Here is a 23,111-nt window from a genome sequence, read left to right as displayed (position 1 = left end):
TATCGCTTTCTGTAAGGCTTTCAGCAATAAAAAAAGCTTTCGAACGAATCAAAAGCTTTTTTAGAATATACCAGGTACTTTTTCAATGCCGCAATGTGTGATCATGTGTTAAAGTGTTTGAATATGTGCAATACATGGTTTATTTCCCTTACCACATTAAAAGATAAGAATCCTGGAGTTATGTCGGGTTTGAGCGGTTTAAGTATTTAGAGCGCTTCTTTGTACTTTCTTAATAAATATTTATATTATTTTACAAGACTGAGTTGACTCATGTTAGTACAATCTGTTTTACTTAGCAAAATGTAGTCTCTTTCACAGGCGTTGGGCTCGTCACGCAACGCTTCCTCTCCCAGGGTGCGTTGCGTGACCAGCCGGTTGCGAAGTAGACTAAGGCAGAACGTGACAACTGAAGACAATACCGGCATGGATTTGGATATTTCATCTTGGACAAGGGTGGTGCTGATCTACATGTAAACTCTCCTTACAATATCAATATATTATCAAGCAGACAGGTGAGGAGAATAAAAAAAATCATTAACGAGGAGATATTGTTCTGATGTAACACCAAACTCTCATAAACAAAATCAAACAAAAGTTATAGTAATCGGTTAGGAGAATAGCTAGTTTGACCTTGGGATTTAAAAGACAAAGAGATCAAGTATCTAGATTGTAAAGTGTCATGATCGTCACTGGAACAAAAACTGTTTCAGAGTCACTTGCTTGTGGTAATATTTATTATGCTGTACAAGTGAGGTGGTTCTAACTTCTGCCGAGCTCAAAAGACTTAAATACAAGTGCAGAACATTCTTGTTGTCAGCGAATTCAAGCCCGAGTAAAAATAAGTTTTCTCAGAAGTTACAGGACTTACAAATAAAAATGATAGCACTCCTGTTCAACTATGTAATAGAGTGGAAATACACAGTTTATCCTGATCTCTTTAGATCTCAGCTTGAACTTAAGCTCTATCGTAATATATATAACCTATGCTCGCTTTATGAGGCAATCAAGTTTCAAGTTACGACAACTGACACGAGTTTTAATTGACGCTTGAATCGTTTCACAAGAGAAACAAAGATAGTATGGCGTTTAGGTTATCCTTCAAGCAGTAGAGTTAATAAAGGCCTCGAAATGTTTTATGCGGGTCTTTCGTCTTCTCCGCAGAATAATTATTCAAGGTTCCCTTGGCGTCCTGGCGTCACCGCCATATTTTCAATGTCAAGCAAAATGAACATATAGCATCAACTCAAATAGTTCAGGCCAAAAGTTAGTCGTTTCTCTACTCCAGAATTCCCCTCCCTTTACCCTCCAAGTTTACCAAAACAGAACAACTGTTCTGGAAAGTTGTAGCGCGCCAATCCATCAAGGGGCTGAATATCACTCCTAATGCACAATCAAAGATACTCTTCACTGACTCTGAGGAACAAGGGCCTTTTACGATCGCAATCCCGTTGCTAGGCAAAAATGACGTATCCTTATGACCATAAGTTGACGTCATAGCTTGCGGTATACTCGGGAGTGTTCGTGGAGTTTTCTCATTGGCTTACAGGACTCGGCAAGTCTTCGGGTATTTTCAAGAGGATTTACGAAAAACAGCGCTTGTTCCCTTGACTGCTTTACTTACAAATCTTCCAGGTCTGTCTGTTGTTGTTATCTTCGTTTGTCTTTCATGGTCTTTTTGCTTGCTTCTCTTCGTCTTTTGTTGATGGGGTTTCGTGGATCAAATATTTCAAATGTGTCTTCGTTTTCAATGTAGACATCTCTGGCACGTTTTTCTTGCGTTTCACACTGCAGCGAGTGAAACATCCTGAAATAAACAAAGACACATCACAGTTACAGGAAGACAAACAGTAAATAAAGTTTTACCTACCTACCTACCTACCTACTATTTCTTGAAAGTAGCTAACCCATCCTTATCCTCGGAGACCCAGGGGCAGTAAGTGGGGCGAAACGAAGGAATAAACCGGGCAGAAATCGTAGCGACGAACGTTTTCAAGTGCCGTTCTTGAAAACTTTCGTCGCTACGATTTCTGCCCGGTTTATTCCTTCGTTTCGCCCCACTTACTGCCCCTGGGTCTCCGAGGATGTAGCTAACCGATCACTTTGAGACATAACGAACCAATCACATAACTACAAAACTGACCAATTGGAACATGGCTTGCAACCTCAGGAAAAAAAAACTGTTTGTGGATTGACAGTTAGTGGTCGATCTTTAGGGGGAGGGACAGGGGAGGCGGCACTCTCCTTACCCCTGATTTATATAACCCCCGATCTTTAGTTTTTTTTTTTTTTTTTTTTTTTTTTTTTTTTTTTTCTTTTTTTTTTTTTTTTTTTTTTTTTTTTTTTTTTTTTTTTTTTTTTTTTTTTTTTTTTTTTTTTTTTTTTTTTTTTTTTTTTTTTTTTTTTTGTTTGGTTTTTTCCCATTTTTTTTTTTTTTTTTTTTTTTTTTTTTTTTTTTTTTTTTTTTTTTTTTTTTTTTTTTTTTTTTTTCCCCCCGCCCCCCGGATTTTTTTTTCAACCCCCAAAAAAGCTGCACAAGAAAGATAAATATTCTCCTACCCCATCCCCTTTTATTATTATTATTATTATTATTATTATTATTATTATTATTATTATTATTATTATTATTATTATTATTATTATTATTATTAACCCCCCAGTCTGATTGGAGTAAGAAAATGCCACCTATATTTTTGGCTTCCTTTCTGGATCCGCCACTAATTCTAAGGATGACTTTCACTCTGTCACCAGCAACAGTTTTTTCTCAAGACTACAATTTCCATTTTCGAGTTTCTAGTTCATAATCCGTCATAATCTTCCTTAGTCTAAACCACCCTTGATTATTTTCAGTTTATTGTTACTTCTTGGGTGTTTTTCTGCCATTTTGGTGATTCCTTAAATTTCAAAGCTTAAGTAATTATTCTGTGCATAAGGGTTTAAAATGTCGTGACAAAGCCTGTCAATTTGTTTCACAGTAGTGGTTGTTCTTACCATCCTGTGTCATCATCATCTTCGTTTTCTGGTTCGTTATCTTCTTTCTCTTCTTGTTCTTCTTCAAACTGACTTAGTTTGGTTTTAAACGACGCTAAAAGCGCCAGGGTCTACAAGAGGAAACATGTAGTTATGAGCAAATGCGACACTTGACTGCAATTTATCTGACAAAAGTACAAACAAGACCTATAAAAAAAGAAACAAAAACTTAAAAAAAAACCCAGCACAAATCAGTTTAGAGTAAATTCCGTCACTATAAAAATGACGCAAAAGATAGGGTACATGCATAAAGTTGCATACAAAAAAGTGTTCAGTTTTCGGTGTATTTCCTTCTTTTTATGGTTTGTATTTTTACAAACAAGCCAGTCACAAGCTATTGCAAGCGTTGTGTGACGGTCACAAGGGGTTCTACAGAAAGCATTGCGTGCCAAGAAAGAGTCACTGTCTACCTGTTCATCTCTTCCTTCGCCTTTTCTCTTTTGAGCCGCTTTCTTCTTCTCAAGATAAGACTTTTGTTCAGCGTGAAATGCTGCCAGGATGTCGGATTCCTTTGACTCTGACAAAAAAAAAAATCAAAAAAATGAAATAAAGTCCACATATATTGAAACGTTTTTTTTTTCCACTTCTATCATATTCACGGCCTGCAATCAGGCAAATTTCTTCATGTAAAAGCAGAGTAAAAATTAACTTGATCGCAGGTTATCACCTCACACGCCCATCAATACACCAGTTAACCTACGTAAATTGTCAAAATGTTCAATACGTAGTTCTTAGCTTTTTTTGGTTTGTTTATTTTTTATTTGTTTTTCCTCTGATTTGCATATTAGCCTGTATGCACCAAAGTTGCAAACCCGAAAGTCGAACACTTTTAAATTGCTATTTTTGTACCGCGCTGATCTCGGCAAAAAAAAAAACAGTAAAGAAATAATAAAAGAAAAAAAAAATAGAAAAAAAATTATGTGCACTGGCCGGGAATCGAACCCGGGCCTCCCGCGTGGCAGGCGAGAATTCTACCACTGAACCACCAGTGCTCACACATAATACTTGTGATTAAATAACAGTGGCAATGTTTCTGTGAGACACGTCAAAACCTTTGATCGTTATAGTGAGAGCCTCGTTATTTTGGTAATCGGAAACGCTGATAAGCCCGCACTTTTCATTACGGAAATTACGGACACCTTTCGTTATTTACTAGATACTAAAAGCCCTTTTCATCTTTTCCCTGGAACGCAACCACATATCAGAACACCCCCCCGAGGACACTTTCTGTGGTAGTTACGGTGTTCGATTTTGATAACTGAGTTAATTGTAAAACCACCAATGATAAAGTAAACAAAAAGAGCCTGATTAAATAAAACAGTTGAAAACCGAAAAAATTAATTTCGTTTACAAGGCTGTTCAAGGATTCACCGGAAAGAAACGATATAACAAAAGAAAGTCTTAATTGAGATTAAAACAGAAAAAGAAACCTGTTGCTAAAACGTACATTTTCGGATACAGCTTAGCCATTTATATGAACAACTCCAGCTTTAAAAGCGATTTTATTTTACATTTTCTTCACTTCGTTTTGTTTCGAGTTCTGGTCATCTTAACCAACATAAAGATGGATGCGAAAAATGAACCGCAAATCTCCACTATTAAAACAGCAACGGTGCGTTTTACTGTAAAATTGCAACTTAGTGATATAGGACGACACCTCCTGGCTCTGTTCAGTCTATCCCTTTACTAGCGCAATATAAAACAAAATCTTTTCGCCCAACTATGCTTTTTCTTTCACAAAAATGTTGCACCAGTGTTCCACCAGTGATGTAAGTCCTTGCCTTGTTAAATAGCCTGATGTACAACTCAAAATCCTCTAATGTACTCCAACCAGGAATAACGCTTTAAAAGTACCGGTATATTAATAATCTAGAATAAGCGTCATTTTACAGCATCAACCCCTAGCCTGCAGAACGGGTGATTTGGCGGGATATTCAGTAAAGTCGGCGAATCGCAAGTGAGTCACACGCTACTCGCGCGTTTTGTACTAGTCGCTCGTTATTAAAGGCCATGCATGTTACGGGGGTTTTTTTCTTTTTTTTTTGTTGCCCGTTCCCCCAAAATTCCCCTCGGTTTTTATTTTTATTTTTATTAAAAAAAATTTTTTTCTTCTTTTTTATTCACCCAAAAACACCCAAAAAAAAAAACCACAAAAAATATATATATATATTTTTTTTATTAACTTGTAATGCAACTCTTCAAGTTGCGAAAAAAATTGCACATGTAACACCCCATTTTTGCAACTTCCAATGCAACAAAATGTTGCGTTGTAAGTTGCAGAAAAAATTGAACTATCCTCTACTTTTCGCAACGTTGCGACACAAGTTGCTGCGTGTAACATATCAAGCGCAACCTGCAACGCAATTGTGTTGGAGTCAGCCAATCAGAGCAAGTCTACGGGAGTGGTTACCGCTGAGATTTTAATTATTCAGCGGGCGCGTTTCAAGTTCCTCTGCAACTTGCAAATGTTTTTTAGTCGTCATCGTTGCGTTGCAAGTTGCCTTCGTGTAACATGGCCTTATACTCGCTGGGCTTCACCTACAGTAAGTAGTCTACTACTCAGCTGTTATTTGGACGGACAACGCACAACCCAAATGCGGAGAGGAGAAACGGCCGAAAGACCACCTATCTACAGGATAATCAAGGCAATCAAATCTGTGTTCAGTGATCAATTCACACATGGTTTTTACCTTTGGATGGCTTCTCTTTTTCATCTTTCTTTATTTTAGTCTCCATCAGCTCTCGCTTAAGACGTTTGTACTCAGCCCGTGCAGCAGGGATCTTGGATTGAGAGTCTCCCTGCTGTTTACTAACGAGGAAGAAAAAAACGTTACTGTGTCAGCCAGGCTTTATCATAGTTAAAAGACATGTGCTATCAAATAAAGGAGCACCTTATCACAAAGAAGGACTCTAAGCCTTGTGAATTCTCTTGAATATCTTGCAGACAAATAAATTAGCACAGTTTACAAAGCGTTTCACTGGATGGATGCTCAGACTGACCACAAATGAGTGAATACTAGAGAGGGAACCAAAGCATGGGGCTAAATCGAGTGGATTGGGGGGTGGGTGGGGGAGGGGGGAGTGGAAAATACGGTACAATGCAAGAGTCTACCATTTTGATACATGGCATGAGGAATCATCCTTACATGGCAGTTCACTGGATTCCTGAAAGGATGAGGAAGAGAGGGTGACCAAAATGATATGACGCTGTACTGTTGAAGCTGCACCAACACTGAGATGCCGACCAAAGATACACAGGACCAGAAGTCTTTCCTCAGTTTACAGCCTGACATAGCCTTCGTGCTTCGCGCTTGAACTCCCCTTCTCCTTCCCCTTTGAACGCCGGCCACGCAGGCTAAGCCTGACAATGCAGACGGTTTTTTTCGGCTCTTGTTGGCGACCAGTACAAGTACCATTTTAATAGATGGCAATAGGGATTGAAACTACATGCAGTTCACTGGACATCTGGAGGGTTACCAAAATGACATGACGCTGAACTGTTGAAGCTGCACCAACAATGAGATGCTGACCAGACATAGACAGGAGTAGGGGTCATTCCTTTTTACAGCCTGAGAAAGCAGGCAGTTTTTCTGACTCTTTTTGGTGGCAAGAAACAGCAAGGAGAAATTTGTCTTCCTTGCAGGCTACTACCTTAAGACCTTTTGTGCCACTTGGCACATTGAGATGTAAGGGACATCTTATTAGTGTGCTGGCAACTGTTGGTGCTAATCTAATGGTTCCCTCTCATAGGCCCAGACATCTCACTCTCATGCAGATTACAGACATCCCCACCCCCGTCAAAGAAAGGACCACTGCTGTTTTTTTGAAGAAGGACTTTTAGATGCAAACATTTAAAATCGTTTTTTTCTATGGTGACAGGTAAGTTATGTCCTTAGCCTGGGTATGGCTTCATATTACAGATTGTAGTTGCTGTTGTTAACTAACCTAATTTCAGATCGTTCTTTTGTTGTTGTTTCATCTTCATTATCAACATCTTCGACTGCTTTTCTTTTCTTTAGTTTATTTCGCACTTTTTCTCGCATCTGTGAGTCAAAATCCTGTTCATCGCTATTCTACAAAAAAGCACAGTACATGGGTCAGTAATGCTCGGCCAGTGCTAAGGAGAGGGGGCACTGCCACATGAAAGGGGCAGGGATGCTCATCAATATCATCTAGAGTAAATTTAAAATAACTTGAGGATTTTAACTTGACTGAGAGTGTTCAAGATAGAATTCCTATAAATTCTAGCCAACAAGGCTTGAGCTGCACACAAAGATAAAAAAATAAAATAACTAGAAAAAACATAGTGTGTTGACCAATCAGGCATGCAAAAGGGTTTCTATTAGGGTAAAAAAATGCTTAAACCACCTCCAGATTAGTCTCCTTCAGAGGTTCAATTTAAATTTTCCAAAATCCCCTCCACCTGGGGGGGGGGGGGGGTTATCCCATGCTCCAAATTATGTAGGCCATGCCAAGGAGTAAATGCTTGGGAATTTGTTTTGTCATCTTACACAAGTTTAATGTTTTTGCTACTGATAACACTGTTCATATCAAGACAGACAAAATGACCTGAAAGTGTCTAATATTTGTCTTATGCCCTGTGCCACTCCCATTGTTATTGCAATAAAATCATGACTTCTGTCACTTGGTGCCATTCTCATTTTATGATAAGCAAGAACTATTGAACTTGTTAGTGCAGGGCTGTAGTGGACCTTGGCCAGGACCTTTGTGGCCCATGGGCCACAAACTGAGGTCCACCTAATCGGGGAGTGACGGTTAAAATGACTCTCAGAATGTAGGGAAGGTGGACTTAAACAACTTGATTTTTCAAAATTTCCCAGGGGAGAATACCCCCAGGAAATTTTTCATGCCTTTGGTGCTCGCACCACTTTCAACAAGGTTTCATAAAGAATAACCTCCATGGAGAAAGTCATAGGTTCTTTGCAAATGGTTAAATTTGTACCATCTATTTTAAGACAGTAAAGGACAATGGATTGCAACCTGATTTATCAGACGGCCCAAAGGCAACTGTACTGTAAGTTGCTAGAGGGTAATGTAAGTAATGATGTTTAAGTTGAACACCACAGATACCCTTCCCTCAACCTCGTTCCCAGGGTCTCTCTCTCTCTCCCCCTGCCCCCCAGATGGAGCAGGGGGAGGGGGGTATGGGCATTAGAGACCCTGGAAACAAGGTTGCTCTCCCTTCTATAGAACTAACCTCCTCATCACTGTCATCATCTGAGTCTACAGTCTTTGATTTCGTCTTGCCCTGAACAGATGTAAACAAATACATTTGGTTTAATTGCAGTCGTTTTGGACTGATTGGGAGTCATGAAGGCTACTCACTCCATACATGTGTACAGACTTTTTTTTGTTACTCCAGGTGATGCAGTTCTAGCCTGCAAGCAGGCTCACACTTAGCCGCTGTACAGAAAAGAGCAAAAAAGGGAAGGAACAAAGACTGGGCTAGAAAGTGGCAGAAATGGAGCCTAGCTCACACTTTGATCGCATGTGAAAGTGACGGGGTAGCAAGAACAAGTCACCGATTCTTTTTTGTGGCTTTGCCATTGTGTATATGACCCAAACATAAGCCTGCTTGTAGGTTATTGCAGCTCTTAAGCTATATAGCTTCTTGAAAATGGAAAGAGCATGTGGTAATTAGGGAGAATAACAATTTTTTGGAATCAAAGCACAAGTATGGAAAAGGTTCCCCCGCTTTAAGCATAATAATATTGTTTTTCAACAAAGCTAATACAGTTCAAGACCTATTAAGCGGCCACCCCCTATTATGCAGCCAGTTGCCAAAGTCCTGAAAATATTGTCAGTATAATACTGTAAATATAATCTCTATAGAGCAACCACCTCTATAAGCGACCTCCCTTAAACAATGCAGCAGTTCACTATTTTAAGGTTTCTGTCTGAAATTTTATTAAGGAATTGATATCACTTTACTGTCAACTGATTTTTTTTTCATGTTTTGGATAATTTGTGGCAACTGTCATTTCATGACTGCTGCCTTATCTCATGTTCAGCAGATAACTGCCGCCTGGTTAGCTCAGTTGGTAGAGCGCCTGACTGCTGTGCGGGAGGTCGTGGGTTCGAACCCCAGACCGGACCAACACTCAGGGTCTTAAAATAACTGAGGAGAATGTGCTGCCTTTGTAATTTCATCTGCAAATGGTTAGACATTCTAGTCTTCTCGGAAAAGGACGATAAACCGTAGGTCCCGTCTCCTGTATCTTCAGTCTTATAACAGGGGACGTTAAAGAACCCACACACTATTCGCAAAGAGTAGGGCACGAAGCTTCCGGTGTTGTGGTCTGGCCTTTACAATTGTGTAGTAAAATTACAGTGTGTACAGCGCATTTGAACATATACATATGAAAAATGCGCTATATAAATACATTATCATTATCATTATTTTAACATTGATTCCTGAGATAACAGCAATAACAGCGTTTCCAGTAGAACACTGTGGTATGCATGAGATAGTCTCCCTATGACCATGGCAGAGGAATAATAATTGAATGACAACAAAATACTTAATATCATTGGAAACACTGCAAGGGGTGTGGTGGTCTAATGGTTAGAGCCCTAGACTACAGATCAAGCAATCTGACCGTGGGTTTGAGCCCTGGCAGATGGAGGTTGTTGGGGGTAGGGGTGTTCTTGGATAAGACATCTTACTCTCAGTGCCTCTCCACCCATAAAAGGTTACTGGAAAATTTAATGTTGGGTGATAACCCTGCAGTGGACTAGCATCCTATCCAGGAGAGAGTAGCAATTTCCTTTGCTTTTGTTGACTAATTTATTTCTTTTTAAGTGCAAATTAGCATCTGAATAATCTACAGCAACTGACCACAGCAACTTTGCCACTAGCTAGGGGTGCAGCAAGTCATTTTACAAACAGTTGATTTAGTCAGACGATACTGACACTGTAGACTGTCTGCAAGATCTCTTGACATCTGTTGTACTTATAAAACTAACAATGAATCTCTTGAAATTTCTTTTCAGACAGTCATATTTTATTGAAGTAAAACTTTGATTTGTTTCAAAGTCTCCTATAATCAAATTCAAAAGGTGACACACTGGGGTCCATTTTACATTTCCAACACTAGGGTCATGATAAGACACAACTTTTATTTGTTTCATTGGTAAATTTTGGTGACTGGCTCATGTGCAGTCATGTGTATGCAGCTATGATTGGCCTAAACCATGGAAAATAATGCAGTCATGTTAATAATAATATTGTTAGGAATTAAATTTATTTATTGTGTCCAAGCAAGGTGGATCACTAAAATTGATTTCAAAAACAAACTGCAAATATGCCACTAAAAACTATTTTATTTCTTTACTGGTATGTTACAGCAGTTCATTTAATGTAATAATGAATTTTTGATAAATGATTACAATCAAATATTAATGACTAAACTCGCTTCAAAACAATGAACAATGTCAGGTAGCAAAACCATAAAAAAGGATGTAACATCATGGCAAATCAAATATCGCAGACAAGTTTTTGTTACATAATTGATAGCTTGAAAAGCAACTTTATACACAGTCATATACAAATAAATTACAACCTATTTCCACTGGACATTAAACAACAGGTTTGATTATGATGCCCTGTCCAATTATATCATTAATTAAAGCCCTTTAGCTTCGGCCCCGGGGGGGCCCGCCCGGGGTTTAAAAAAAAAGGAGGGACGGGACAAACCCGGGCAGGAGGGCCGCAAGGGCCGAGAGAGTTGACAGACAATATCTAAAACAATACAGTGTGTTGAATTGCAAATACATCTACAAAATACATTGAATAAGTTGATTGATCCAACAATTGAAATGAAAATTTATTTGCTTAATTTTTTTAGTTAAACAAAGTTAATGAAGCATGTCTCAAGTCTGCAGGGTTTAATGTTCACTGAATACAAAAATATTAATTATGAACAGATGGCAAAAATTGTTAACAGGATCTTCGGACAATTTAACAATCTCTGCCAACTCTTCTTTACACTCTCCAGTATTTTTACTGATGCTGTTTTCAATAAACTCGACAACTAAATGCCCTGGCAAGGCATTACTTAAATTAAACTGAGAGTGTGTTTCTAACGCATCAAACAGTTTTAATGTCAGGAGAAACATTGGTGTCTGACAATTGCGGCGGTCTAAGTAATGATCCGTAAATGAGCAGTAGCGTTTTCCAACATGCTCTGGTACATCAGGAATGGCATGGGTTTGCAATGACTTCCGTATGCGCTCAATAGTTTTCATCTCCTCTAATGTTAGAATATCTTTGATATGCTTCTGTGTTGCAACACCGACCACCCTTAATTGACCCTTGACCCAACACAGTACTGGGCCACCTGAGTTGCCAGAGTTTAGAGCGCAATTTAAAACAGCCACTGACGGACCTCCATATTTTTTCTTGGAACCAGAGACATTGCCACTCACAAAGAGAGCTGTTTCTCCTGTATGGCTCATGGGATAACCAAAAGAAAAAATTGACATGCCTGGTAATAATGACTGGCTGGACAACTGCAATGGACAAATTCCACTTTGCTCTAAATTAAGATCTGGACAATAAAGCAATGCCAAATCTTTCCCGGCATCATAGTGAACAACCTTGCAGGCCAGTTCACCAATGGCTTCATTGGAAATGCGGATTTCATGACTCTTTGACTCATTTAAATAGGTGTCAATCACATGCCAATTGGTAATTATAAAATGATCATGAACTATAAACCCTGAGCCATGCTCAATTTCAACATTGGTGGTGGCTATCTCATATTCTTGTTGTATGCTAGCCCTTTGTTCGTCAACCTTTTGCTTACTTTCACCAAACTTTGGTGTTCCTTCACTTTGATACTTAAATGCATCAACAAATGTTTTAGCATCAAAACTTTCAATTGCATTTTTAATGTCAAAAATGTCATAAGTCTGGTCACTTTCATCTTTAGTCACCATGTGAAATATTTCTGTATCCCCTGCAGGAAAGCCTGATAAAAAGGTACCTGCAAAGCAATCTCTCACTCGGCGCTCTGCCTCACTCCGAGAATATTCACGCAGACTTGGTTTGTCATCTGTGTCACATGTGGCTTTCTGAAATTCTTCTTCCAAATTACCTCTGTGTTCATCAATTAACTTCTTCAATTCATCAGATCCTGGTCCTTCTTCTGGATATTTTTCAAGCAATTTTCTTCCATTAAATTGAAGAAGTGCTTTGTGAATGTCAAAAATGTCATAACTTGGAGTTGTTTCCGCTGTTTTTGGCATCCCAGTTTTAGGTGCTAAATCACCCTTTAACCAACCAACTGGAATGTGGTAAAAACATTCCTTCAGGTGGATTATTGCATCACCTTGGTAATATTTACAAAGTTTATTTGAATCTGCAGACGCACTAGCAGCTTCAGCATATTCTTCGAGTAAAGAAACTCTTTGTTCATCAGCCCGTTCCCTTTCTTTATCCCATTCAACAAAAGCTTTGTGAATGTCAATAATACTGTACGGTTGATTTGCGGCCTTGCCTGAAAGTGTCCATCGATCCTCTGCAAAGTTTCCAGCGAAGCAATCCCTCACTCTTCGCTGTGCAACAACCCAGGAATATCTGCGTCGTCTTTCAGGATCAGCAGTGGCTTCCTCAAGCTCTCTTTCAACATCAGCTCTTCGTTTGTCAATCAAGTCTCTAAGTTTATCAGAACCCGGTCCTTCCCTTGGGTATTTGTCAACATAGCTCCTTTTATCACAATCATCAAGTGCTTTATGAATATCAACAATGTCGTAACGTCTCCTTCATAATGTAATCTCCATTTTTATCAAAAAGAGAGGGAAGCAAGATGTGATTAATGTTCAACCATTGCCCGCTTCGATAACTACCACCATAACAACCCCACAATCGTTCCAGCGCTGCTTTCCCGTCATATTTGCGTGTTTCTGGTTTTCCGTAAATCCTGACCTTTACACAAGCGTTCAGAGCTTTTCTTCCCTCATCGCCAAGTACATCACCGTTGTGCATGTTTCAGTGTTCACCAAGTTCAACAACAACCCAAAAAAAGAGAAATACGTCGCTGATAAACGTGAGCTGAGATTACCACGGACGAAAACAACTAGAAATCGTACAATGTAAATGTTTGTTACTTCCGTCTTCTTCGGAATGGTGCAATAGCTTGGTAACCACACGATAAATGGCTCACCTTCACAGAAAGGCCTGGGGACAGTGGTGAATTCCATGCCGGTGGAGTGAACCGGAAAAACAATATGTACTTATTGACTGAGTGGGAGGGCCGGACGGGAAAATATTTGGCTCGAGGTCAGGACGTACGGACCGAGCGCAGCGAGGTCCTTGCGTCCTGACCGAGAGCCAAATATTTTCCCGTCCGGCCCGACCTAACTCAGTCAATAAGCATTTTATCATATGACCACTGAATTTTTTTATTGTTTTTTCTTTTTGTTTGAAAAGCCAATGGTAGCTCGTATAATTTGTTTGGGAAGCCAGTAAAGTGCATTTGAACTGCGATGTGCGTGCAAAGTTTTAAAACTTCAAAATTGTCAACCAAATCGCCGAGTTAAGCTCCAATCCGAGTTAAGCTCCAATCCAAGGAGATTTAAGGTGGCTCGACCCAGTTTTTTTCTAGCGATACCTATCAACTTTGAAACCCTGATACTTAAAGGGATTGATGTCAATGACAAAACTACTATATCACATGCATTACACATAGACTGAACTTCAATATGATATAAATTGTTTGGCGATCGGAATGAATATCACGTGACAATGACGTCACACAGGGTTTTGCTCTGAATCAAATTTTAGGCGGTAACCGCATTTTCTCTCGAGATCCTCCACGCTACGTATACCTTGGGTGCTTGCCTTCATCTCAGTGGAGTTTCATCGAAATCTACAAGAGGAATTTTGAAATATCTTGGAATTTCTTTTTAGATGGTATAATTTATGCGTAAAATAAAGTCAAGACTTCATATAAAGAATTTGCTTCTTTTTTATGTTTAATGAGAGGATTTAGCCCCCATTCCTTTTAGAAATGTCCCATATACTACATCCAAACCTTTAGAAGAAAGTAGACTTGCGCGATTTCGAAATATATGAAATATATGAATCATAGTGAAGCTCAATGTTCACCTCTATTTTCAAATTTTCCGCCTACTTTAGCAAAAAAGCTATTATTTCAAAAACCCGTCGATGAATTTTTTCCAAAAATTTTCAGGGTGAAAAATGATCAGTACACCACACAATCCCTAAATTTCTCATTGAAAATTTCTAAGGTTGTCTAAACTAAAAGCAAAATTGAGTAAACATTGAAGCGATGTCGAAGTTTTGAATAATTTTGTGCTCTGGGATTTCCTATTGTTTCGATTTAAACACAACATCGAATTCCTGTGCACCACGCGTGTAATGACCACGCTTGGCTACCCTCCTAAAGCTTTCCGAAATGGTTCGGAATATGGTAATATTCTTATCGAGTTCAAGTAAACAATAATGGATGAAGAATACATTTCCAACTGAAGAGAGCAGTCACACAACACCAAACTCAAAGCCGGTTATTTTTTTATGCCTCCTCGGTCATTTAAAAGAGTAAAACGGACAGAAAATAGACTTCACGTATTATAAGCAAGCTGAATCTGGCGTCCAGTATTTATTAAAAAAGATTGTTTACTTGTTGCATTTCTAAGTTCAACTAAAAGAAGTGGCAGCACTTCAATACGAGAAAAAAACCTAATCTTAAACTCTTCCTGAACGCTTTCAACCACACATAAAATAAAGCTTTGGACTGGGTACACATGTTTCGCGCAACGCTGGTCAGTGTAAGTCGAAAAGTGGCTGTTATCTTGGGACTACATCGCACAGGTGAAAGATTTAATGATGCTTGTTTAATAGAATGGAATTCTCCGTTTATAGTAGCACTCAGTACTGCGGCCTTTTTGTGTTTTGCAGTTCTTGTTCTTTGCATTTTTAACTTTTATCTCAGCCAAGACGTCGACCCAACAAGAAAAGCTAATGCGTGACAATTTCTTTTCCATTGTTCCATATTTCGGAAAGATTTCGGAAAGCTTTCGGAAGGTAGCCAAGCGTGGTCATTACACGCGTGGGGCACAGGAATTCGATGTTGTGTTTAAATCGAAACAATAGGAAATCCCAGAGCACAAAATTATTCAAAACTTCGACATCGCTTCAATGTTTACTCAATTTTGCTTTTAGTTTAGACAACCTTAGAAATTTTCAATGAGCATGAAATTTAGGGATTGTGTGGTGTACTGATCATTTTTCACCCTGAAAATTTTTGGAAAAAATTCATCGACGGGTTTTTGAAATAATAGCTTTTTTGCAAAAGTAGCCGTAAAAATGGTAAAAAGAGCTAAACATTGAACTCTACTCCGATTAAGATATTTTCATATTTTTCGAAATCGCGCAAGTCTAGTTTCGTCTAAAGGTTTGGATGTAGTATATGGGACATTTCTAAAAGGAATGGGGGCTAAATCCTCTCATTAAACATAAAAAAGAAGCAAATTCTTTATATGAAGTCTTGACTTTATTTTACGCATAATACCATCTAAAAAGAAATTCCAAGATATTTCAAAATTCCTCTTGTAGATTTCGATGAAACTCCACTGAGATGAAGGCAAGCACCCAAGGTATACGTAGCGTGGAGGATCTCGTGCGAAAATGCGGTTACCGCCTCAAATTCGATTCAGAGAAAAACCCTATGTGACGTCATTGTCACGTGATATTCATTCTGATCGCCAAAAAATTTATATCATATTGAAGTTCAGTCTATGTATAATGCATGTGATATAGTAGTTTTGTCATTGACATCAATCCCTTTTAGTATCAGGGTTTCAAAGTTGATAGGTATCGCTAGAAAAAAACTGGGTCGAGCCACCTTAAATCCGACTAGATTCCTCGTACAGGAATGCAGTTAGTAGAAATTTCAAAGGAAACGAAAGACTACAACAAAGAGTTTGCACGACGTTTCGGCGACGTTTCTTCTGCCGAAATTCACAATTGGTTTGAACGAGAGGATTAATTAATTTTCCTCCAAGAAGGATTTTGGATGTTAAAAACAACACTAGATCATAATCTATCAACTACATGAAGACTTGGAAAGGGATTTTACTAGCAGGATTTTGCTTCGCTTCGTGTCCCTTCGGCTTCAAATTGGTTTGTTTACCACAGGTCGTAGATTCATGAAAGTCTGCTGTTGCTGCTTAGTCCTTGCAATCGTTAGTTCATCGACGATGTTGAGTTATATTAGTTGATGTCCAAATTGTGCTTAAAATGCTTCGTGAAAACAAGCGTAAAACTGTGTCATTGATCAGGTTAGTTGCAAACAGGTACTCGCATTTTGTTTGTCGTGATTTAAAATTTCCGCAGCCTGAGAAAAGAGAAATTTATGTTTACTTCGCATTTGCATTTTTTCTTCAATGTTTATCATGACTACAAACCAGGATACGTCTTTGTCCGATTATTATTATTTTTTTACGGCTTTTATTTCGATTTTATTGTTGTTGTCCGGAGTATTTCTTCATCATTTGCCGAGTTTAAACACGTTTTGTTTTAATTTTTGCGCCTGCAAACTACACAGTTTTCTAGATAGTTAAGTTTTAATAAAAATGTTGGACATCAGTTTGCTTTTTAGAAAAATCTTAGCTATTGCTCATCTGAATTCAAAGCTGTGGAATCAACTGGTTCCAATTTCGGCAGTAGCGGGGCCGTACGCTTTTCTAGTAGGGCCGTACGGCTTTTTCCGGCCCTGCTAGAGCGAGGCGTACGGGGACTTTTTTTCATATGGTTTTCCAATGAAATTGCGCGCGGGTCCGTACGGGTCCGTACGGGTCATATGATATATAGGTTATTCACCAGCCGGGAGGTCCGTATTGGGAAAAACTGTGCCCGAGGTCTTGGATTCCGCCCGAGGCCGCAGGCCGAGGGCGGTTCCAAGACCGAGGGCACAGTTTTTCCCAATACGGACCGACCTAGGCTGGTGAATAACGTTTTTATTTTTTTCCCCACTTTATCTGTTTTTAAAAGAAACCTAGAAAGATTGTATCACAAAATCTTTGTCTGTATACGCGCGCCATTTAATTTCAATGCCGTTGAGTCGATCGACGGGTTAGCAAGAGTGTAAAATGCTGTTTGTTAATTAGTTCGAAATAAATAAAATGAACCGTATTTACAGAAAAGTTCAGCATATTAAATTAACACTGAAGAGATTCAATCAAAGAAATTGAAGTAGTAAATATATCATAAATGTAAAATCGAGCCAAAGCATTATCATTGACAAAACTAAACGCCGATTCCGGCTTCCCGATGAATGTTTTGATAAAGAACTCTGTTCGCAGGATGTTAAGTTTGAGAATTTCCCGAAAAAAAAAACTATCTGACGGAAAGACAGTTGCGGTATAGCTATACACACTTTTATACCATGCCATAGAAAATACAGCCAATCAGAATACAGGAAAGCCGTTGTATATTCGACGGTATTCAACCCAACCTTCCCATCGTGCGCTGCGATTGTATTCTCGACGAAATTTAGTAAGCGTTTTTTCTATGGCATGGTATAAAATAGTTACACAACACTTTCTCGTGGTATACTATGGAATATCCCACTTGTCACTTGTATTTTCTTGGTATACACACTCGCCTAAAGGCTCGTGTGTATACCGAGAAAATACAAGTGACTCGAGGGATATTCCATAGTATACCACTCGAAAGCGTTGCATAACTAGTATATACTCATTTTTCAAATATTTTGCCTTCACAAGCAAATTGTTCTGAGGTTTCTATAGCCTCCCACGCAGTCGTTCTTAGGGGCGATCGTGTTTCACGCCCCTAAGAAGGACTGCGTGGGAGGCTAAGGTTTCTATGGCATGAAACAATTACCATGTAGCGAGAGGTGGGTCACACTTCGGTCAGTCACCCAAAGGTGGGGTGGGGGGGGGGAGGGGTCTGGAGTTTGGCCAACACTGTTTTTGGAAAAAAACTACCAAAATTCCCAAGCCCTCCCCCTCCCCCAAGAAAAAACGTACCTTCTCCTACAAGACTGGATGCATTGCATGCATCTTGAGGTGAGTTCTGAGGTGAAATAGCAATCAGATGCTGTGCATTTTAACAAGCACAAGGCATGAACAACTTGGTACAAACACGATGCTTGAGGGGCCATTGGGAAAAGAAAGATGCTTCAAGCCACCCTTTATGTATGCGCACATTTTTCTCAAAATAAGACTAAGGGGAGACATTTAGTGGGTATGTTGTGGTTAATTAACAGTTAGAGTTATCACTTGTTTAAATTGTTTCAAATCAGTTTGATCATTTCCTTTTGATTCTGATTATATATGATAATCAATATGAGTAAAAATCAATCTTGTTTGAATATCTTCAAGCAGAGATAAATTAAAAACTCAAGTGAGTAGGGTTGTAATCTTAAATGGAGTATCTTTCTAAAGTTTTAGGGATACACATGTCAAAATTACGTCAAATTTTAAACAGGCCATATCTAAAAAAAAAAACGGAAAAAACAACGCCAGTTAATTTCCATGAGATAAATTATGTAAAGCCTGTTCACTCTGCATTCATCCAGACATATTATGCATGTGTCAAACAAATAATAAATCGGTTTTAGTCTTTTGAATACATAAAGTTGCAGTGAAGGCCATCATCTGACAATTTCAAATACTGGGGTAGGTGTCTTATTTCCCATAATGACCAAGACACATGTATAATAAGTCTTCCTAGTTGAATTAATTCAGCCATCAATTGTGTTTCGTGTTTTAATTTAATTGCTTTCTGTACCTGTAATTACTTTTACATACACAAGGTTGATACAGTTCTTTTGAAACAGTTACAAACGTTATAAACTTAATTTTATTTTCAGATTTAGAATAACTAATCCTTTACAATAACTAAGTTATCTGATTGCATGACAAGCTGAAAAACAGACTATTGTAAAGCTGATATTATTAACTAAATATTTATGGTAGCTTCTAATTTAAAAAACTTGAAATACATAAATAAAACGCCTATTAATTTATGTGTCCCTGGTATTCACCTGCTTAGTTGAAGGCACACCAAGTTAAGAATCATTAACACAGTTTGGACATGTCTTTAAGCTTTTGAAGGGACAAGTATTTCAGAGCAAATAAAACAAGAGAGCTGAATCAGTAGGTATAATTTAAATGCTTATTGAATACAACACTGAGAGGCAGAGACATGACCAGATGGCAAAATGTTTACTTGATCTTCAGACAACTTAATTATCTCAGCCAACTCTTCCTTATACTCTACAGTATATTTACTGACAGAGTCTTTGATAAACTCAATGACTAAATGTCCTGGCAAGGCATTACTTAAATTGAACTGAGAGTGTGTTTCTAATGCATCATACAGTTTTAATGTCAGTAAGGACATTGAAGTCTGACAACCTGGGTGCAGTTCTAAATAGGAATCATAATTCAGAAATATATTACCTGACAGTGGGCGTTTTACAAGGTTATCTGGCACATCAGGTATGGCATGGGTTTGCAATGATTCCCGTATTTTTTCAACAGTTTCCCTCTCCTCTAATGTAAGAATCTCTTTGAAATGCTTCTGTGTTGCAACACCAACTACCCTTAATTGACCCTTGACCCAACACAGTACTGGGCCACCTGAGTTGCCAGAGTTGAGAGAGCAATTTAAAACAACCATTGAATGACCTGCTAAGGTTTTCTTGGAACCAGAGACATTGCCACTCACAAAGAGGGCTGTTTCTCCTGTATGGCTCATGGGATAACCAAAAGAAAAAATTGACACGCCAGGTAATAATGACTGGCTGGAAAACTTCAATGGACAAATTCCACTTTGCTCTAAATTAAGATCTGGACAATAAAGTAATGCTAAATCTTTCCCTGCATCATAGCGAATGACCTTACAGGCCAGTTCACCAATGGCTGCATTGGAAATGCGAATTTCATGACTCTCTGGCTCATTTAAACAGGTTTCAATCACATGCCTATTGGTAATTATGAAATGATCATGAACTATAAACCCTGAACCATGCTCAATTTCAGTATCAGTTGTGGCTATGGCATACTCTCTTTTAATAGCAGCCCTTTGTTCATCAACTGATTGTTTGATTTCATCATATTCAGGCCCTTTTTCAGGGTATTTTTTACAAAGCTTTTTAGCATCAAAATATTCAAGAGCCTTTTTAATGTCAAAAATGTCATACGTTTGGTAAATCTTGGGTATCCCATTTTGATCTTTCTTTGTGGGAAATATATCTGTATCAGACAGACGGGTACCAGCAAAAGAATCTCTCACTCTGCGCTCAGCTTCACACATGGAATATTCTTGTAGCCTGGATTTACTACCTGTATCACATGTGGCTTTCTGATACTCTTTATTCAAATTATCCCGGTGTTCATCAATTAACTTCTTCAATTCATCAGATCCAGGCCCTTCATCAGGATATTTGTCAAGCACCTTTTTTCCATCAAAATAATGAACTGCTTTGCGAATGTCAAAAATATCATAATCCTGAGTGGATTTTAGCATCCCACTTTCATCCATTTTGACAGGAAGAATAACTGCTTCAGGTGGAAAAAATCCATAATAACAACCCTTCACGCGCAGTTCTGCTTCACTTCGGGAATATTTCTGAATTACACCAGGAGTGCCTTTGGCTTCTTCAAACTCTTTTTCAATACCAGCTCTTCGTTCCTCTATCTCTTTCAACTCTTTCTCTCTACTGAAGGGGCCACAGAAGCGGCTTCTCCCTCTTTCTTCTGACTCTTCCTCTCCAAGATTTCTAGCTGGCCTTATTGTTAGGTACCCTTTCACAAAGCTCCATTCATCCAAACGAACAACCTCATCATGAATGTCAATAACACTATAAGGTTCATTATACGTCCCTATGGGAATTAAACCAAGCCCATCCCCCGGAAAAATTCCAGCAAAGCAATCCCTCACTCTTCGCTGTGCAACAACCCAGGAATATCTGCATCGTCCTTCTGGGTCAGCAGTGGCTTCCTCGTACTCTCTTTCAACATCAGCTCTTCTTTTGTCAATCAAGTGTCTCATTTTATCAGACTCGGGTCCTTCTCTTGGGTATTTGTCAACATAGCTTTTTTCGTCACACCTAACAAGTGCATCGTGAATATCAACTATGTCAAAAGTTTTCGCCGGCTTCGTGAAATCAAGACGTGGAAGACCTTCGGGAAGCGTGGGGTGATCCGAGAACAACCATGGGGAGGATAGATCGGCGTAACATCCCCGCAATTGCTCCAGCGCTTTATCGCAGTCATATATTCGTTTTTCTGGTTTTCCGTAAATCTTGACCTTTACACAAGCGTTCAGAGCTTTTCTTCCCTCATCGCCAAGTACATCACTGTTGTGCATGCTTAAAAGTTCACTAAGTTCAACGATAAGTTAACTTTCCTTTGACAAGTTTTCAAATCAGTTTGTAACAGAGTAGAAGTACGTCGCTGATAAAATTGAGCTGAGATTATCAAGGACGAAACACACTACAGACCGACACCCGTTTACTTTTGTGAGTTTGGTCCAATAGCTTGGTAACCACACGATAAATGACTCACTTTTATAGAGAGGCCTGGGAATAGTAGTAGGTAGGAGGGGGGAGGGTGGGGAGCTCAGGGCTGGGGCCTCAAAGGGGAGCTCCGGAGGGACATCAGCGAAAGTGAGCAGCAAAGGGGAGGGCCATACCTCTTTATGAGCTATTCTAGGGGAATTCAAGGGGAGGAACACACATTTTTTCCAGAAGTTTTTAATGAAAATTTTTTTGCGATGCTGCTTTCCACTTTTCTTACAAATAACTTAGTTTTGTTGTTTCTTCAGCTCCTTGCTGTTGGCTATCTGGTGCCTGATCTCCTGAGTCGTTTAGTTCTGAAGAGTTACTAGTAGATCCAACAAATGCGCTCTACCCTATAAAACATTAATATCCCACAGGCACATAGCCTGCGAGAGCAGACGCATTCCCGACGGCCGGGAATGCGTCTGCTCTCGCAGGCTAACAGGCACACTGATTGTTCGCATTTTCTTGTTTCAGTACGCACACATTCAATATCAATCACAAGTGAAATGTCCTGAGGTTTCTATAGCATGGAACATACCATGTACCTTTGTCAGTTTATACCCAGATGAGAACCCAATGTTGCATCAGTATTTGTGTAAAATGTTTAACCCCTGGGTGGTACGTTGTCACAAAAGGCATTATTTTGCATTTATGTATCAGTCAATTCCAAGTGAGATCATGCACCCCCCCCGGCAAACGTGCATTGCATGTCTAAGGGGAAATAACAATCAGATGCCGTGCATTTTACACTGTAACAAGCACAAGGCATGAAGAACTTGGTACGAACACAATGCTTGAAGGGCCATTGGGAAAAGAAATATGCTTCAAGCCTCCCTTTATGTGCACATTTTTTTAAAAATAAGACTAAGCAGAGACATCTACAGTGCGGCTACTGTAACCGGGGTCACCCAGACAAAGTTAACCAATCACAAAGCAGAACTGAAACAAAAGATTTTTACATTTTTAGCTTCAGCAAATGAAATGTCGAGTACTGAACAAAGAAATTTCAACTTCTTCGTTCGCCACGAAAACAGATCGATACAAACTTTGGCCGTATGGCGGCTCTGAATTTTCAATTAATTTCAATTGCATCCGTTTTGAACTTGAGTGGTTGTGACAGCAACATTTGGATGGTAAATATTAGCGATGTTTATGTAAAAAACGGAGAAAGAAACGACCGTATTCGAGACCGTATCGTCTGTGTCAATGGTGCGTGGCGGAGTTCGCTCGTGACAATTTCAAAGCGACGGTCATAGGTTAGGCAGAGTGCGTGGCGTATTTGCAAACAACGAAGCACATTACCAGACGGTGATAAATTAAGTTTTCTGCGATGTCCGATCGTTGAGTTCCACCATCCGAAAGTTTCGGCAATTCAGCTAGCTTGAATAAACACGCAAAAACATAAGCTTCACGAGTGAACAAATTGAAATTTTATTTTTATTTACTCAAACGACAAAAAAATGTTGGCATCGCCACTTTCACTGGTACGTTATACAGCACAGAATG

General features: G+C 39.0%; 2 protein-coding genes, 1 non-coding gene and 1 pseudogene across 4 annotated transcripts in view; all 4 read right to left on the bottom strand.

Moving 5' to 3' along the window:
• Nucleotides 1–954: 954 nt before the first annotated feature.
• Nucleotides 955–23,111, bottom strand: part of LOC144638569 (spliceosome-associated protein CWC27 homolog) — a 36,467-nt gene continuing 14,310 nt past the window's right edge. Inside the window, exons 10-15 of the mRNA XM_078497759.1 lie at nt 8,246–8,296; nt 6,973–7,100; nt 5,718–5,836; nt 3,438–3,544; nt 2,989–3,098; nt 955–1,804 (exon numbers count right to left, since the gene is read on the bottom strand). Coding sequence (XP_078353885.1) covers nt 1,648–1,804; nt 2,989–3,098; nt 3,438–3,544; nt 5,718–5,836; nt 6,973–7,100; nt 8,246–8,296 — 672 coding nt within the window. The 3' untranslated portion in view covers nt 955–1,647. The remainder of the gene's footprint in view (nt 1,805–2,988; nt 3,099–3,437; nt 3,545–5,717; nt 5,837–6,972; nt 7,101–8,245; nt 8,297–23,111) is intronic.
• Nucleotides 3,949–4,019, bottom strand: Trnag-gcc (transfer RNA glycine (anticodon GCC)). Its single transcript has one exon. It is a non-coding gene; the product is annotated as a tRNA-Gly (tRNA).
• LOC144638566 (uncharacterized) lies at nt 10,412–13,169 on the bottom strand (annotated as a pseudogene). The gene is made up of 2 exons (XR_013567968.1): nt 10,802–13,169; nt 10,412–10,687 (listed from the first exon to the last, which is right to left on the bottom strand). The product of XR_013567968.1 is annotated as an uncharacterized LOC144638566 (transcript).
• LOC144638564 (uncharacterized) lies at nt 18,827–21,458 on the bottom strand. Its single transcript, XM_078497756.1, has one exon. It carries the CDS (start codon nt 21,410–21,412, stop codon nt 19,214–19,216), a length of 2,199 nt encoding a protein of 732 aa, XP_078353882.1. The 5' UTR covers nt 21,413–21,458; the 3' UTR covers nt 18,827–19,213.

Source organism: Oculina patagonica, chromosome 14, assembly GCF_052425735.1.
Source record: "Oculina patagonica isolate OP01 chromosome 14, crgOcupat, whole genome shotgun sequence".
Taxonomy (NCBI): Eukaryota; Metazoa; Cnidaria; class Anthozoa; order Scleractinia; family Oculinidae; genus Oculina; species Oculina patagonica.
Note: the sequence above shows the minus strand (reverse complement) of the source record. Positions and strands in the feature narration are given on the sequence as shown.

Coding starts and splice junctions, on each gene's coding strand:
- LOC144638564 (XM_078497756.1), bottom strand. CDS start 21,412: ATGCACAACAGTGATGTACTTGGCGATGAGGGAAGAAAAGCTCTGAAC.